At 50.0% G+C, this 13,303-nt stretch overlaps 1 protein-coding gene across 3 annotated transcripts in view; it reads right to left on the reverse strand.

The window, feature by feature from the left end:
• The window catches only part of SLC24A3 (solute carrier family 24 member 3), a 487,300-nt gene that overhangs the window by 198,310 nt on the left and 275,687 nt on the right, over positions 1 to 13,303 (reverse strand). For all 3 annotated transcript variants that reach the window (XM_078056870.1, XM_078056869.1, XM_078056871.1), the window contains exon 3: positions 6,753 to 6,829. In XM_078056870.1, the coding sequence (XP_077912996.1) occupies positions 6,753 to 6,829 (77 nt within the window). The remainder of the gene's footprint in view (positions 1 to 6,752; positions 6,830 to 13,303) is intronic.

The raw sequence follows: 13,303 nt of genomic DNA on the forward strand, positions 1-13,303 counted from the left end.
CTTACCGCACAGCTTTTATTGGCTGCCTCCCTCCTCTGCCTCGCCCTGCAGGGTGCTTCCTGGCAGCATCCCCCAGAGGAAGCACCTGTCCTGGACTCCTTGTCTCAGGGCCAACTTTTCGGGGGGATCCCTGCTGGAGACATGCATCTTGGCCACAGGAGCTCCCCTGGTACCGATCTGAGGTGGAAACTGGCTCACAGACTGTGGAACAGGCTGCAGATCTGGGTCCCTGGGTGCAGAGGCTTCTGGGCTTTAAGGTCAGGTTTCTTTGTTCAACTTGAAACTCCTATCTGGAATCTCTATATTATACCAGAGGCAGGGTTAGGGTGGGAGGCATGATAGATAGAGGGAATAAAAAACAAAGTTCCCTCCAGATAGCACTAATTTTGATGCCTCGAGGCATGGTAAAGAGCAAGTCTTCTACTGAGGTTCTCCAGAGAAAAGAATCATCAGGAAACCATTGACAAAGATCCACACTACTGGTCACCAACATTTAAAATACATGGAGTATTTTCTGATAAATTAGAGCACTTAATGGACTATATTATCCAGATTGCTTTGTTGAATATTTGCTACAGACTAGTTCTTTAAACTAGGACATATGATAAATCCAAATAGTAGTACCTGATTGTTCACTTAGCTTTGGTATGTGTACTTTTCAAAGGAAAAACTACTACACAATTTCAAATAGTCAACACATAGCTACTGTGTATAAATTGTGGCTGTTGGCAAAATCATCTCAGAGGAACACATAAATAAAATTTATTTTCCATATAACAAAATAAATGAAAAAAATACAGACAGTGGGGATGAGTGAAGCAAATAATAAATAAATAAGATGGAGAGGAGCATACAGCAGGCTGCAGGTGTCTGGCCCCGACGGGGAAATGTTAGGTGTCTAAGTCCTGTGCACGTTCTCTGCCCTCACTGTTAGGGGCCAGATTTCATACTGAATGCTCCAAGGCTCATTCCCAAGCTCTTCCTATATTGCACTGGGTTCAGGACATGAATCACAGAGACAGTAGATGAATTCATGTCACCTCTTGGTCTGTGGATGTCTAAAAGGGGCTGGAATCTCCAAATTCTGCCTCTCACATTTTAGAGAGGGACCTAATTTGCATAACAATAACGGTAGGTTGTATCTATTCAACTTGTGCCTTAGAAGCAGAGCTGGATACCAGGATTCCAGGGCGAGTCCTTTAGTTGGAGGCGGAAGTTCCCAGAAAGGAGCAACAGACAAGCAGGAAAATGGGCTGGGGCAGACTGGGCAGATAATCAAGGTGTTATCCAGTAAGGCACTGGCTGGGCACAGAGAGCTACTTCCGGCTCCAGCACCTCTGGGAGAGTGCAGAACAAATGTTTCATTTAGCCCAAGTGAGGTATGAAGGAATGTAGGTATTTACCAACCAAGCCCACTCCATCTGAGGGCAACTTCTGGGCTGTCCTGCATTCTGGTAGAATGGGCTCCAGGGACCAGAAAAAGCCCAGAGTCGTGGGGGCTGGAAGATGGGAGGTGAGGGGGGCACACACAGGTTGCAAGTACTAAGGGGGTAGAGGTGAGGTATTGTCTATTCAGTGCAGACACTCTTGAGCTTGGCGTGCCTGCCTTCATGTATTCCTCAGAGCAACCTGATGAGGTGGGTGCCGTACTTATCTCTAGGGACAGATGAGGGAAACTGAGGCTTGGTAAGGCAAAACAACTTGCCCATGGCTATGGAGCTAATAAATGAAGAGCCAGGACTGGAACGCAGATGGGTTTCATTCCAAGAGCGTGCTCTAACCCATCCTCATGCTTTCTATCCAGCTCAGCGGTCCTGGGGACATCAATCTCCCAGCAAGCCCATGGGACCTAATGGTTAAAGCTGGGCCTTCTGAAGTGTGTCCCGGGAGCAAGGAGGGGAGGGAAGAACTTAAGATCTATCGAAACATAATAATTTACTCTTTTTGCGCTAATCCTCTCTGGACACCAGTTTTAGCTTTGTGTTGACACTGACAAATTAAGGACATGCTCAGCACTTTTCCAAGAGTAAACAGCAAATTCCACAAGCTCTTCTAATCATTTTTCTCTTCCAGGGTGAAATTCCTTAACTAAACACGTCTGCCCAGCGAGTGAACTGTTGCTGGGACCTTGCTGACCAGATCATACAGGTTCCTTTAAATTTCCAAAACCCTCACAGCAGCAGCCTCTCTCCCAGAGCCCTGGGCCTGGCAAAACACGAGCTGCAGAAAGGCCTCCCTGATGCCCCGTGTCTGGCTGCTCAGGACAGGGCTGCCTCTGAATGGATCTGGCTCTGGTCCCATGACAGGTGTTTGTAACAGGTTAATCACAGGGGAGCTGCCCTTAGAGGGGTGTGGGATGGAGAGAAGGTGAAGATCAAAAAACTACCATTTACTGAGCACCTACTATGCACATTCCACTCTACAGATGTGGAAACTGAGGTCGGAAATTCTGTGACTTGTTCCAAAGCACTGAGCTTGTGGGTGATAGACAAGTGTCCTCACTCCTAATCTGGGTGTCCTGTCTCATCATCGAACATCCCGTTGGACCCTGGCAATGACTTCCCTGCATCCCGTTTGTTTGAACTGCTAACCCCAGGCTAGCCCTTAAGAGGATGGAGTGAGGGAGCAGCACCTCTTTGCAGGCAACCTTTTTTTCCTGTCTCTGCTTCTTGATTTAAAGCTGACAACATAAAAAAGGAAGGGAAGGTGCTGAATCAGAATCCATTTGAAGGCTTTCCAGGGCAGTCCCCTGCCACAAGTGGCTATTTGAAAATATGTTAATTAACATGAAATACGAATAAAGAATCAGTCCCTCAATCACACTAACCACACTTGGAGTGCTCAGCAGGCATACACAGGCCAGCAGCTGCCCTACTGGACCGCACGGGCAGAGAACATTTCCACCAGCACGGAAAGTTCTATTAGATAGGGCTGGTGTATAAAAGTTGAGTTGTCTTAGAGCCAAAAAAGCAGAGCGATAGCCTTGGAGAGACAAAAATCACTCCTGGGGCGGAGGTGGACCGAGAGCTTTGACATTCAAAGCTGACTCTTGGAGGGCTGGTGTGAGGGGTGGGTAGCGGAAGGGGTCCCCTCCACCTCCTGCTTGTAGCCTCGCCCTTCTGCCCTCTAATAATAACCTGCTGTTGCAGCAAATAGTTTATTCCTTGGCTCTTAACAAAAGTAATCTGGGCCCCAGGGAGAGGAGCACATCCAGAGAAACTACTCCAGATATTAAAATTAAATAGCAGAGAGAACTGGAAGAAACTCAGGCCACAAGGAAATGACATCCCTTGTTGAGACCCCTTCCAGACAGCTTCCTCCCCCAGGACTGAAAGGGGAACAGACTGCCTGGGATGTGGGCTTTCCCCAGAAAGGACCCCCACCTAGCCAAATCAGCCTTTGCTTTCGCCCTGGGTGGAGGGGGTTTAGTTTGGTGTTGGGGTTGCAGGGCCCAGACTCCTCCTTCAGGAGCTGCCCCACCCTCTGCAAGGCAGGCCTGTGCTTTTGATCAAGCTGATTGGTTAAGACCTGACCCAGGGGAGGGCAACCCATAGGCTGGCTGTGACCCATGGTCAGGCAGGAAGAAATAAGCCGACCCCGGGGCTGGAAATTAAGAAAGAGTGAGCCTGGGTCTTCGTCACCTTACTAGAGCACAGACCATGCTGGGTTCTCTCTGGCCATGCCTGACCCTACTCCCTAGGCAAGGAGGGATGGTGAGGTCAGGAATCTGCTTCCCTCCACTTCCAACTCAGCAGCTGAGTCACCTCATGGCGCCTCCCAGGTGATGCCCACCCCCCACCTTCCCTGCCTTTAGTTTCTGTTCACTCCAGATGCCCTGCATTCTTGAGTCTCTACATCTTTGATCATGGATTTTCCTTTCCTGCTTAGAGTTCCTTTTCTCCCCTTTGGTAAATGCCAACCTACTCCAACCTAACTGCACCTTCCAATGTTGGAAGTATCCTTCTCTGCTCTCCCACAGCAGCATGTGGGGGAGCTGTCCCTAAATGGGTCTCCCCACAAGACAGTGGGCCGGTGCAGCATGAGGCTCTATCTCAGGCTTCCAGAGGGGTCCAGCCCAGCGCTACTGTATGCGGGGGCTCAGGAATGCTTTCTAGATGGCTGAGAGCAGGAAATCTATACTTAGCTCCTTGCAGCTTTGACTCATGCATTCATCTGGCCACTGAAATGCCACAGGTGGGCCCTGGCAGTGTTTTTTCTTACATCCAATGATGTTCATCGAACAGTTCCTGAGCATCCTAAGAGCTCGAGGCACCATGGTACATGAAGGGGATAAAAAGAATCTCCCATTCCTGCACGCAACTGTGCAACCTTTGTTGTTCAAGCACCAGACACCATACAAAGAGGCTTCCTCATGAGGTTTACATCTTATATCCTTGTGGGGAGGATAACACAAGATTTGGCCCCTGTCCTTGGGAGGGCACAAGCAGGTCCACCCTACCATGTGCCTCTGCCACATAAAAGAGGTGCCCTCCTCCTCACTGGAGACCGGCTCCACCCCACACCCCTTGCATGTGTGTGGGTGCCCCAGGAAGCAGGTTCAAGCTTCTCTGCCAGGGTCTCTTCCCTCCAAGATGCAGAGCTGAGGCTGTAGCAGCAAGCACAGGCCCTCTGAGCAGAGAGGTGCCGAGAGCATGGTCTTAAAGGGGTGGACGCTCACTGTGGCCCCTGGACTCCTTGCCCCTGTGATTTTTAGGATGCAAGGTCCAGGACAGGAGCTAACTGTGGTATTAAATACTAGTGACAACAAAGTGCTAACTTGCAGGCTTGCATCCACTCTTGCAAGGGAGTGTCTAAGGGGGATTTATCTGTTTTTGTCCTGCTTTGCCTACATGTACCCCCTGAGAACTGTATTATCACGGAGATCAGAGGCCTTATGGCTACTCTTGGCTCATGAAGTGCAAGGCAAATGCACTCTGCTCTGCCTTCAGTTGGATTCAGAGGATCTGCCAGGGAAGGTGGGGACAAGGTCCCGGCCAGCCACAGGCCACCACATCACCTTGGAAGGATGGAAGCTCGTGCTGTTTGTGCTGAGAGTGGAAATCTCCTGTCTCGGCCATCAAAGCATGCGGGTGCTAATGGCTGCAGGGGAATTCTGGCTCCAGCTCAGGGACTGGGTCTCCTCAGCCTGGAGACAGGGGAGGCTCCTCGGTGCCAAAGGTGGCAGCTGGCATCCATATTAATCGCTCTGCACCTGTGACTCTCCTAAAGGGCAGGGAGGATGGCAAAGGGTCTACCTTATCTGGTGTTTTTAGAGAATGTCTTTGCTAAAAAAAGACTTCTCATGCCTTTTCTTCAAGGGGAGGGTTCTGGGCGGTTGGGGCAAGTGGGGAAAGACCTGAAGAGCTGACTGCTTTCACGCAAGGGGAATCAGGCTTAGGGCAGCTTTGGGTCCAGGGAGGCTAAACATCTGTCAGAAGCCACACACAAAAAAAGGACAGCGGTCCTGGTTCCAAACCCATGCCCCATCCAACTCCAGAGCCCAGCGTGTGCACTGAAAAGGAAGGGCTTTGTCCCCTGCCCTTGAGTCGTTGTGGGTTTGTGACTGTAATACTATCTGGTGGATTGTTCACCTAATGTCCCTTTCCAAGTGCTGAGCTGTGGCACGGGGCTGTGATGGAGAGGCCCCGCGGAGGCACTCTGGCCAACAGTCCCAGCCGAGCTGGTGCTTTGGTTACCACAGCCCGGACACTAGATGCGATGCTGGAGAAACCCTCTTGGGCGGGGGATTCTCTGGCACCAGGGACTTTAGCCCTGCTGCCGGGGTCACTGCCGGCCACCTGAACTGTCCCCTCCCAGGCCGAGGTCCTATGGCACAGCATTCCCTCCGTGCCCTTGCTGAACTCCCGACTCACAGAACCCGTGAGTAACGGAGAGTGGTCACTGGGTATGTCACTAAATTTGGAGAATTTGTTTCACTGCAATAAATAACCAAAATGGAATTAAGAGCATTCTGGAAGAGAGTGAATACCATAGAGATGGGAAAGCCCAGTGACGTACCTAGTCCAGAATTTGGCCTGCATCTTTCTGATTCTGCGGCCACTCCTTAGATATATTTTCATGCACACACCCTCCCCATGCTCTCCAAGTGGGTACAAGGAAAACTGAAGGCCTCCCATCCCCTGGGTCTGCTGAGGAAGCGCTAGGGCAGTGGCGGACATTAGGAACCAGAGCAAATGTTTCTTGCTCACCTACTCTATGTCAGATGCTGTGTCAGTGGCAATCCGTTAATTTCACAAATATTTTGTCACTACTGCATGCCAGAAACAGGTCTGGGAAAGAAGCCACGTGCAAGCCAAGTCCCAATTCTCCTGGGCTTGCATGTGAGTGAGGTTGATGGGCAAGAAACAAATAATGATGGCATACTATGTCAGATAGTGATCAGTGGTATGGAGAAAAACAAAGTCCAGGATGGGGAAAGACGATGGCATTTTAGAGAGGCTGGTTAGGAAAGGGTTCCCCAAGAGGGTGGCACTGGAGGAGAGAGAGTAAGGTTAAATCGTAGAGAGCAAGTCCGGTTGAGCTTGGAGCCCACGGTTTAGACTCTGATATCAAGAATATGTCGTTATCTTCCAGCTTACGAACCTGCAGCCTCCTACAGAGGGTGCATTTAGAGACTGTCCTCCACGGGGCTCAGAGGACCCACGCCAGGTGTGCACCTCACTATGCCCACCCACCACCGGCCAGGCCTCCCCTCAGGACCCTCCAGGCAGAGCCCCCAAAGGGGTACTTACGCAGAGCACGTGGAGAACCACCGCCCCCTGTCTTCGATCCTCATTGGTGAAGATGTCATTGGGGAATTCGTGCAGGGCTGAAAAACGGAGAGAGAAAACCAGCTCAGAACAGAGGACAATATTTTCAGTGCTGGAGGACTCGGACGGTGGTGCCAGTCCTTGTTTTAATGCAGAATCCATGAACTTAGATGAGAAAAAATTACATCTTTACATTCACACATCTCTACCTGGAATTTAGTGTTTCCTTCAGATAAGAAGGTAGGTGACAAACCTCAAGAGTGTGAGAGGCACTGGGGACTTGGCCCCCAACAGATAAGTTTTCATGATACATTACACTATATGCTCACAGCAGCTCTCGTTCACCGCTGCAACATTTGGTGGGTTTTTAGATCACCCCTTGTGATTTAAAGTGTTCATGAGGAACTACATGAACCAACTTCATGCAAGTTTATTTTCTAATACTCTAACAACTTCATTTCAATATGATCATTTTCCTTCTATAAGCTTATAGAGTTGATCACATGCATTGAAAAATGGTTTTCTGAGCAGAGGTCTGTAGGCTTCCCTGCATTACCAAGGGGGCCCATGGCACACACAGGGTTAAGGTCCCTGCTCTAAACTATCCCTCCTTTCCCACCAGGACTGCCTTGGCTTGGGGTCTTGGGCCTGGTGCAACACCTTTCCTGCTCTTTCATTCCCTTTTCAAACTTGACCCACATTTGCCACCGCCGACCTGGACTATCAAGCACAGAGCTGCTTGTGCCCCCTCCCTACTTCCAAACCTTCCCTCCTAGGAGATGAAAGCCCCATCTGTACACTGGCAGTGCCAAGCTGTTCCTGGCTGTTCCCCACTAGAACTTTCTACTCTTCTCCCGCCCTTTTATACTTTGCACGTGCTCATTCACTCAGTTACTAACTGAGCAGTTACTGTGTGCCAGGCCATGCTCTCACTGCTGGAAATTTGACGGTCAGCATTGTTGCGTGTGCTCACGTATTCTCGCCAGAACAGGATAATTTGCCATTCCTTGAGCACACCTTGCATTTGCTTTCTTTTTATATCTTTATCTGCACAGATTATACCATCAGCCCAGGATATCCCCCACTCCAAATGATCTTCTCTCCCTGCTGCTCATAAAATTCCATCAGCTTCATGGCCAGGGCCTTCATGAAGCCTCCTGTGGGACCCATGGCTCTCCTCTCTGGAAGATGCATCAGACCAGGCTCCGTGGGAAGCTGTGCACACTTCTTTGCCCTTGGCTCCATCTTCAGCAAATGAGGCCAGCTGATGAAAGCAGCCTTTCTCTCGGAGCTTCACAAGCTCTTCGTCCTTCTCCAGTGCACGGGTGGGACAACTATCACCAGTCGATGGGGAGGGTGTACAAGATGACACCTGCTTGCCACGTTTCTTGCTTTGGGTTTTCCCCAAAGCAGACCCTCAGCCAAGGATTTGGGGGTACATAGTTTATTTGTAGGTGACTCCTGGACACACTGTAAGTGAGGAAGGGGAGGAGACCAGGGAAGGAGGAGAGTCAAAGACGAGTGAGTGGGTGACCACTCAGGATGCCTGGGTCCCAGTCTTGCTGCAGACCGGGGGAGAGTGCATAAAACACGTCTCTGGTTTACAGCTTGTTGGCCAGAGGGTTTGTCCAAGACACAAGGCTTTGTTTATTCCTTGAGAAAGTTCTGCTCTCTGCTTCCAGGGCAACACCAGATAAAGACATCGTGCAAGTCAAGGCTTCGCCAGAGCCATGGCGGTGGTGGTGAGGCCAGAGGGTACATCCGGCATATTAAGCATGGATCACTTGTGCATGTCACAAGTGTGATCACACTTGCTAGTTTCGTCCTATCCTTCATGTGATAAAGTGGGGGAGATATGGAAAGACAAGGAGGTCATGATCCACCCCCCCCCCAAGTGGCTTTCCAAGCTAAAGCTGTTCCAAACAGGCTGCACTGAGTCCTCCTGATCAATGGATGGGAAAAATGAGGGCAAGCCTGGAGGATTTCACTTTGAAGACCAAATGACACTACAGTCTGGAAATTACCAGGAGGGGACAGGGTTCACAGAACAAGCTTGAAGTTTATCCCTCAGGCCCTGGGCACTGCAAGGATTCCAGCCACTTTACTGAGGTGTCTCTGTTCTAGCATCTTCCTTCTATGGGCCTAATGCTTCTGGCTGGTGTGCTCTTGTCCAGTGAGCAGAGCTAGTGGAAGCCCTCCAGCCTCCCTGATGAGAAACCCTTCGACTTCCTCCTCCCCGAAACTTCCCTGCTGCCAACAGTGCCCACATAGGCTGGACCTGGAGAGACCTGGTCTTTGCAGCCCCCAGTCAATTCCTGCCTGTCCTTCCTTCCGCACCTCCTGGCTCTCCTTGTGCACACAGGTTGTCTTACACTCTTAGAAGATGCTTTCTCACACTTCCTCCTTTGAACTTCTCTTTGAATTCACCTGAATAAATTTTAGTCCGAATAACCATCCCATGGCTCTCACATTTCCCTGCCCTCCCCAAGTTGCTCAGTATGGATCAGAAATGTCCCTTTCTGTCCACTTCCCAAACCCAGGACATTGATGGTCTCCGTGGGCCACCCCCGTGGTGGGGAGTGGAGCAAAGATAAGGAGAGGAAAGGCCCTGCAGGGTGGCTGGAGACCTTCCAGCACTGACTGGTCCCCATGTTCACCTGGACTTGCCCAGATCTTCTGTCCCAATCTTTGGTTCTGAAAAAACAACCACCACCATCCACATCTTTGCGACTTCTCCTTTCTGATGTTCCCTTTGTACTATATAGACATTTTGGTGCCCTGGGGAGGTGGGGCTTGGGATGGGCTGGCTGGTGATGGGCCGAGATTGGCTGAGATGAAGGCTCTGGTGGGCAGATGACACGTTCACTGAGCATCTGCTCCTGGTAGGCACTGTGCCTTGCCCTTTACACCCACTATCCATTTCTGTCCTCACAGAAGGCTATTATTTACATTTTGTAGACAAGGAACCCAAAGGACAGAGGATTCGATTCCATACTCGAGGATCCACAGCTGGAAAGTTGCAGAGCAGGGCCACCCACGCAGCAGATGCAGGCCTGGTAATGCCCCTTACTGCTGTTATCCCAGCTCCTGGCATCTAGTTGCAATCTTACTCTGCTAGGTGGCCTCTTCCTTCTTGGGATTTCCTCCAAGTAGAGGGTCTAATCAGATCTACATTCTTCCCCCACACACCAGAGGGAAAAGGTAGGCTGTTTTGGTTTTTTTTTCCCCCCTATTTCTCTGTGTAGCCGCCATGGTGCTTTTCTGCACTGGCCTGTTCATGGTATGAATGTGACCATCCTATTGCCCTCCCACCCCCGGAGAATCTGAGATGGGACTAGTATGCTAAGTTAATGTATGGATCACAACAGCCATCACCCTCGAGAAACCAAAGCCACCCTGTGATGGGTGCCACACAAAGCATCATGCATTGGGACTACTTATCATCAATGAGGAGTAGAGGTGGGTACAGAAGCGGGAGCTGAGGTATGATCTGTCACTGACATGTTAAAGCCAGCTACTTCTTTACTTCCTGCCCCTCAGACTTCCTAGATGAGGAGTAATGTGGTTTTGAGCAAAAATGGGGCTGAGGGCAGCGTGTGAAGGGAGTGAAGGCCATGCACTGCAGTCCCACCAGTCTGCATCTGCAAGGTGTCCACCCTCGTGTCGGCTCCATCCTCCCCGCTTCTCTGCTGCTTCATCTGTGAGGTAACCCAGGGCGCCCACAGTGTAATGATTCGATCAAGGGTACCATGTTAGTAAGTGATACATTATGTTCTGAATCCAGGCATTTTGATTTTAAATCCCCCTGGCACTCAACAAACAGCCAAGTAGATGAGTGTGATGACCATGAATAAATGGACCCACTAGGCTTCATCTTTTGGTTGGGGAAGGGTCTTGGCAGAAGTCTTGATGGGCAGCCAACCCTGGAACCTGGCGGAAGCTCTTGGAGAAGACCGTGCTGGAGGCTATGCCCTTGGATGAGGTGGGACCCACAGAGCCAAGTGCTGGCTCAGGAAGGGCTGAGGCGCTGTCCGAAGTCCTGGCCAAACAGGCCACTGGCAAACTTCCTCATGAAACTGAACCTGGTGGGTCAGTGGCTGAGATAAGGGGTGGGTGTGATGGGGGGTTGGGGAGGGAAAGGCAGAGGAGAGGCAGTTAAGTGTTCTCAAATCAGTCTGCTTCAAGAATAACAACAAAGTTCTTATTTGGTGGTTCACAGCAATGTGGAAAGAATGACCAGGTTCAGTACTCCCCAGGAAGCTTCTGACATGGATCCCACTCTGGCTAGTTATATGTCCTCTGTGAAAACATGTATCGGGCTGGTAATGAAATTATAACAATAATTTCAAAGAGCTAATGCACAATTTGCAAAGAAGAATACATAGATTTTATTTTCCTCCTATAGATTTATCGTCTTTTGATGAAAGTCACAAGAAAAGATTTTTAAAACTTGAGCTGGAGGCCCTCTCCTCTTGCCTTCCATGCAGTAAGCCTTCCTTCAGAGGTTCCACATGCCTATGTTTGAGGCTGGGTCCCTCAAGAGCAGACCTTGAGACAGAGATCTGAATGCTAGCAGTTTATTTGAGAAGTGATCCCACTACAGGGGAGGAGGGAGACAAATCAGGAAAGGGGCTAAGACAGTAGGTTCAAACTTGCTGAGGCCCCTCTGAGAGATGGTGTAGAATATGCCTCAGTGCTGTCCACACATGCTCATCCATCACTGTTGAAGGCTGTCCTAAACCCTTTAGGGCTGGCCCTTAACACTTGTCAGCTCTGCACTGGTCAAGTCAGTGTGTTCGTGGGACCAGAGAAGGCCCGAGACAGGGTCACAGATGCTTCAAGAAACCATCTGCATAACTGTTGGCCATCTGAAAAATGGCCTGCAATTCTTCTTCATTGCTCCCTCCAGTCTAAGCTCAGAGTACAGTTAGTGCACACAGCAGGTGTTTAATAAGTGTCAGCAGGATGAAGAACGCTAAAGGAAGCAGATCCTGGACACTGACTGGGAATGGAATATGCCCATCTTGTCCATCTGGCCCAACTGGTCAAGAAAAGGGCTGCCAGCAGCAGCCGAGCTTGCTTCCTTGAGGCTGAGCAAACTCCCTACCTAGTGGGCACAGACCCTGAGGCCCCAAACACACCTGAGAAATGGTGTTTCAGAACAGCTACAGCTGGCCGAGACAAGAGTACAGATGCAGGGTGCCACACTGGACTAGAAGGCTCTTCCCAGTGCTCCTTGGCCTCAGTTTCCTCATCTACAAAACAAGGTAGGGCTCCTAGAGCCTCCTGCAGAGCTAATAGCAGTGCCGATGTCATCCCAGGTGCCTTCCATTTGGGTGTGCTTCCTCACACCCAAATCCAAAGAACCAGGGGCATTTTTTGGTCAAGGTGGGAGGTGGATGGTTACCCACCTTTGGGAACCTGACATTGCCCTTGGGCTGTTGGTTAGATTTTGCATAAGGGCCCAGCATGGAGAATCAGGTCTGGGTTCAGATCCCTCCTATACCACCTATATAACTCACAGGTTATCCTTTCCTCTCTCACATCCCCATCTCCTTCATCTGTAAAATGGGTGTGTGAATGCCAGCTTTGCAGGGCGGCTGGGAAGAGGGCAGGCAGAGCATGTAAAATGCCTCCCACCATCTTCCTGGGCCACCTATCGTGAGTCTTCATAATTATAACAACAATGGGATGCTGGTCCGGCCTGGGGACAAGGACACATTCTTTTCTAGTCTTGGAGTCGAAATCCTCCTACTGCCAATTCCCGCCTGCTTTGCGCTGGCATCTGTTTCTCCAGGATGGTGTTTAGTCCGAGGGGGCTGCATGAAGGCATGTGCCTCTAGGTACATGCTTCCCCTGTTCAGGTTGCATTGGAGCTAAATGGCCTATGTGGTGTGCTGGGAACAGCTACACATCCAGTGAAGGGTTCCCCCAAATACCTTCAAAATCCTCAAAGTCTCTTTCTGCTCCTATCTTTCTCTCCCCCAATTTTCCTTTTAGTACATCTCGCCAGCTCCGGGGAGCCAGCAAAGGCAAGCAGTGCTGTTCCCATAGAAACCACAAAGCCCTGAACGGAGTGGATTCCCCTTACCAAGGCAACAGCACTCTGCCGTCCTGCTTCTCCTGGCTGCTTTCCTGAGGCCTGAGTTTGATGAGTCCAAATGGAGGTTTGCAAGGGAATGAGAGTATTTTCTGTTTCATTTGGGGAAAAAAAAAAGTAGCAGGGACATTCACGGCATCTACAGACACACTGATCTCATGTTGATCACATGGAGCCACCCAAGATGAAGACCCAAAAATTTAGCTACCTTAACACATTAGAGCAAAAGGAATCTGGGCTGCTACAACCATCAGAACACTGGCCTTTCGTCCCAGGGGACTTTTCTTTCTTTCTTTTTTTATTATGTTATGTTAGTCACCATACAGTACATCATTAGTTTTGATGTAGTGTTCCATGATCCATTGTTTGTGTATAACACCCAGTGCTCCATGCAATACGCACCCTCCTTAATACCCATCACCAGGCTAACCCA

The sequence above is a fragment of the Halichoerus grypus genome, chromosome 10 (assembly GCF_964656455.1).
Source record: "Halichoerus grypus chromosome 10, mHalGry1.hap1.1, whole genome shotgun sequence".
In the NCBI taxonomy this organism is placed as follows: Eukaryota; Metazoa; Chordata; class Mammalia; order Carnivora; family Phocidae; genus Halichoerus; species Halichoerus grypus.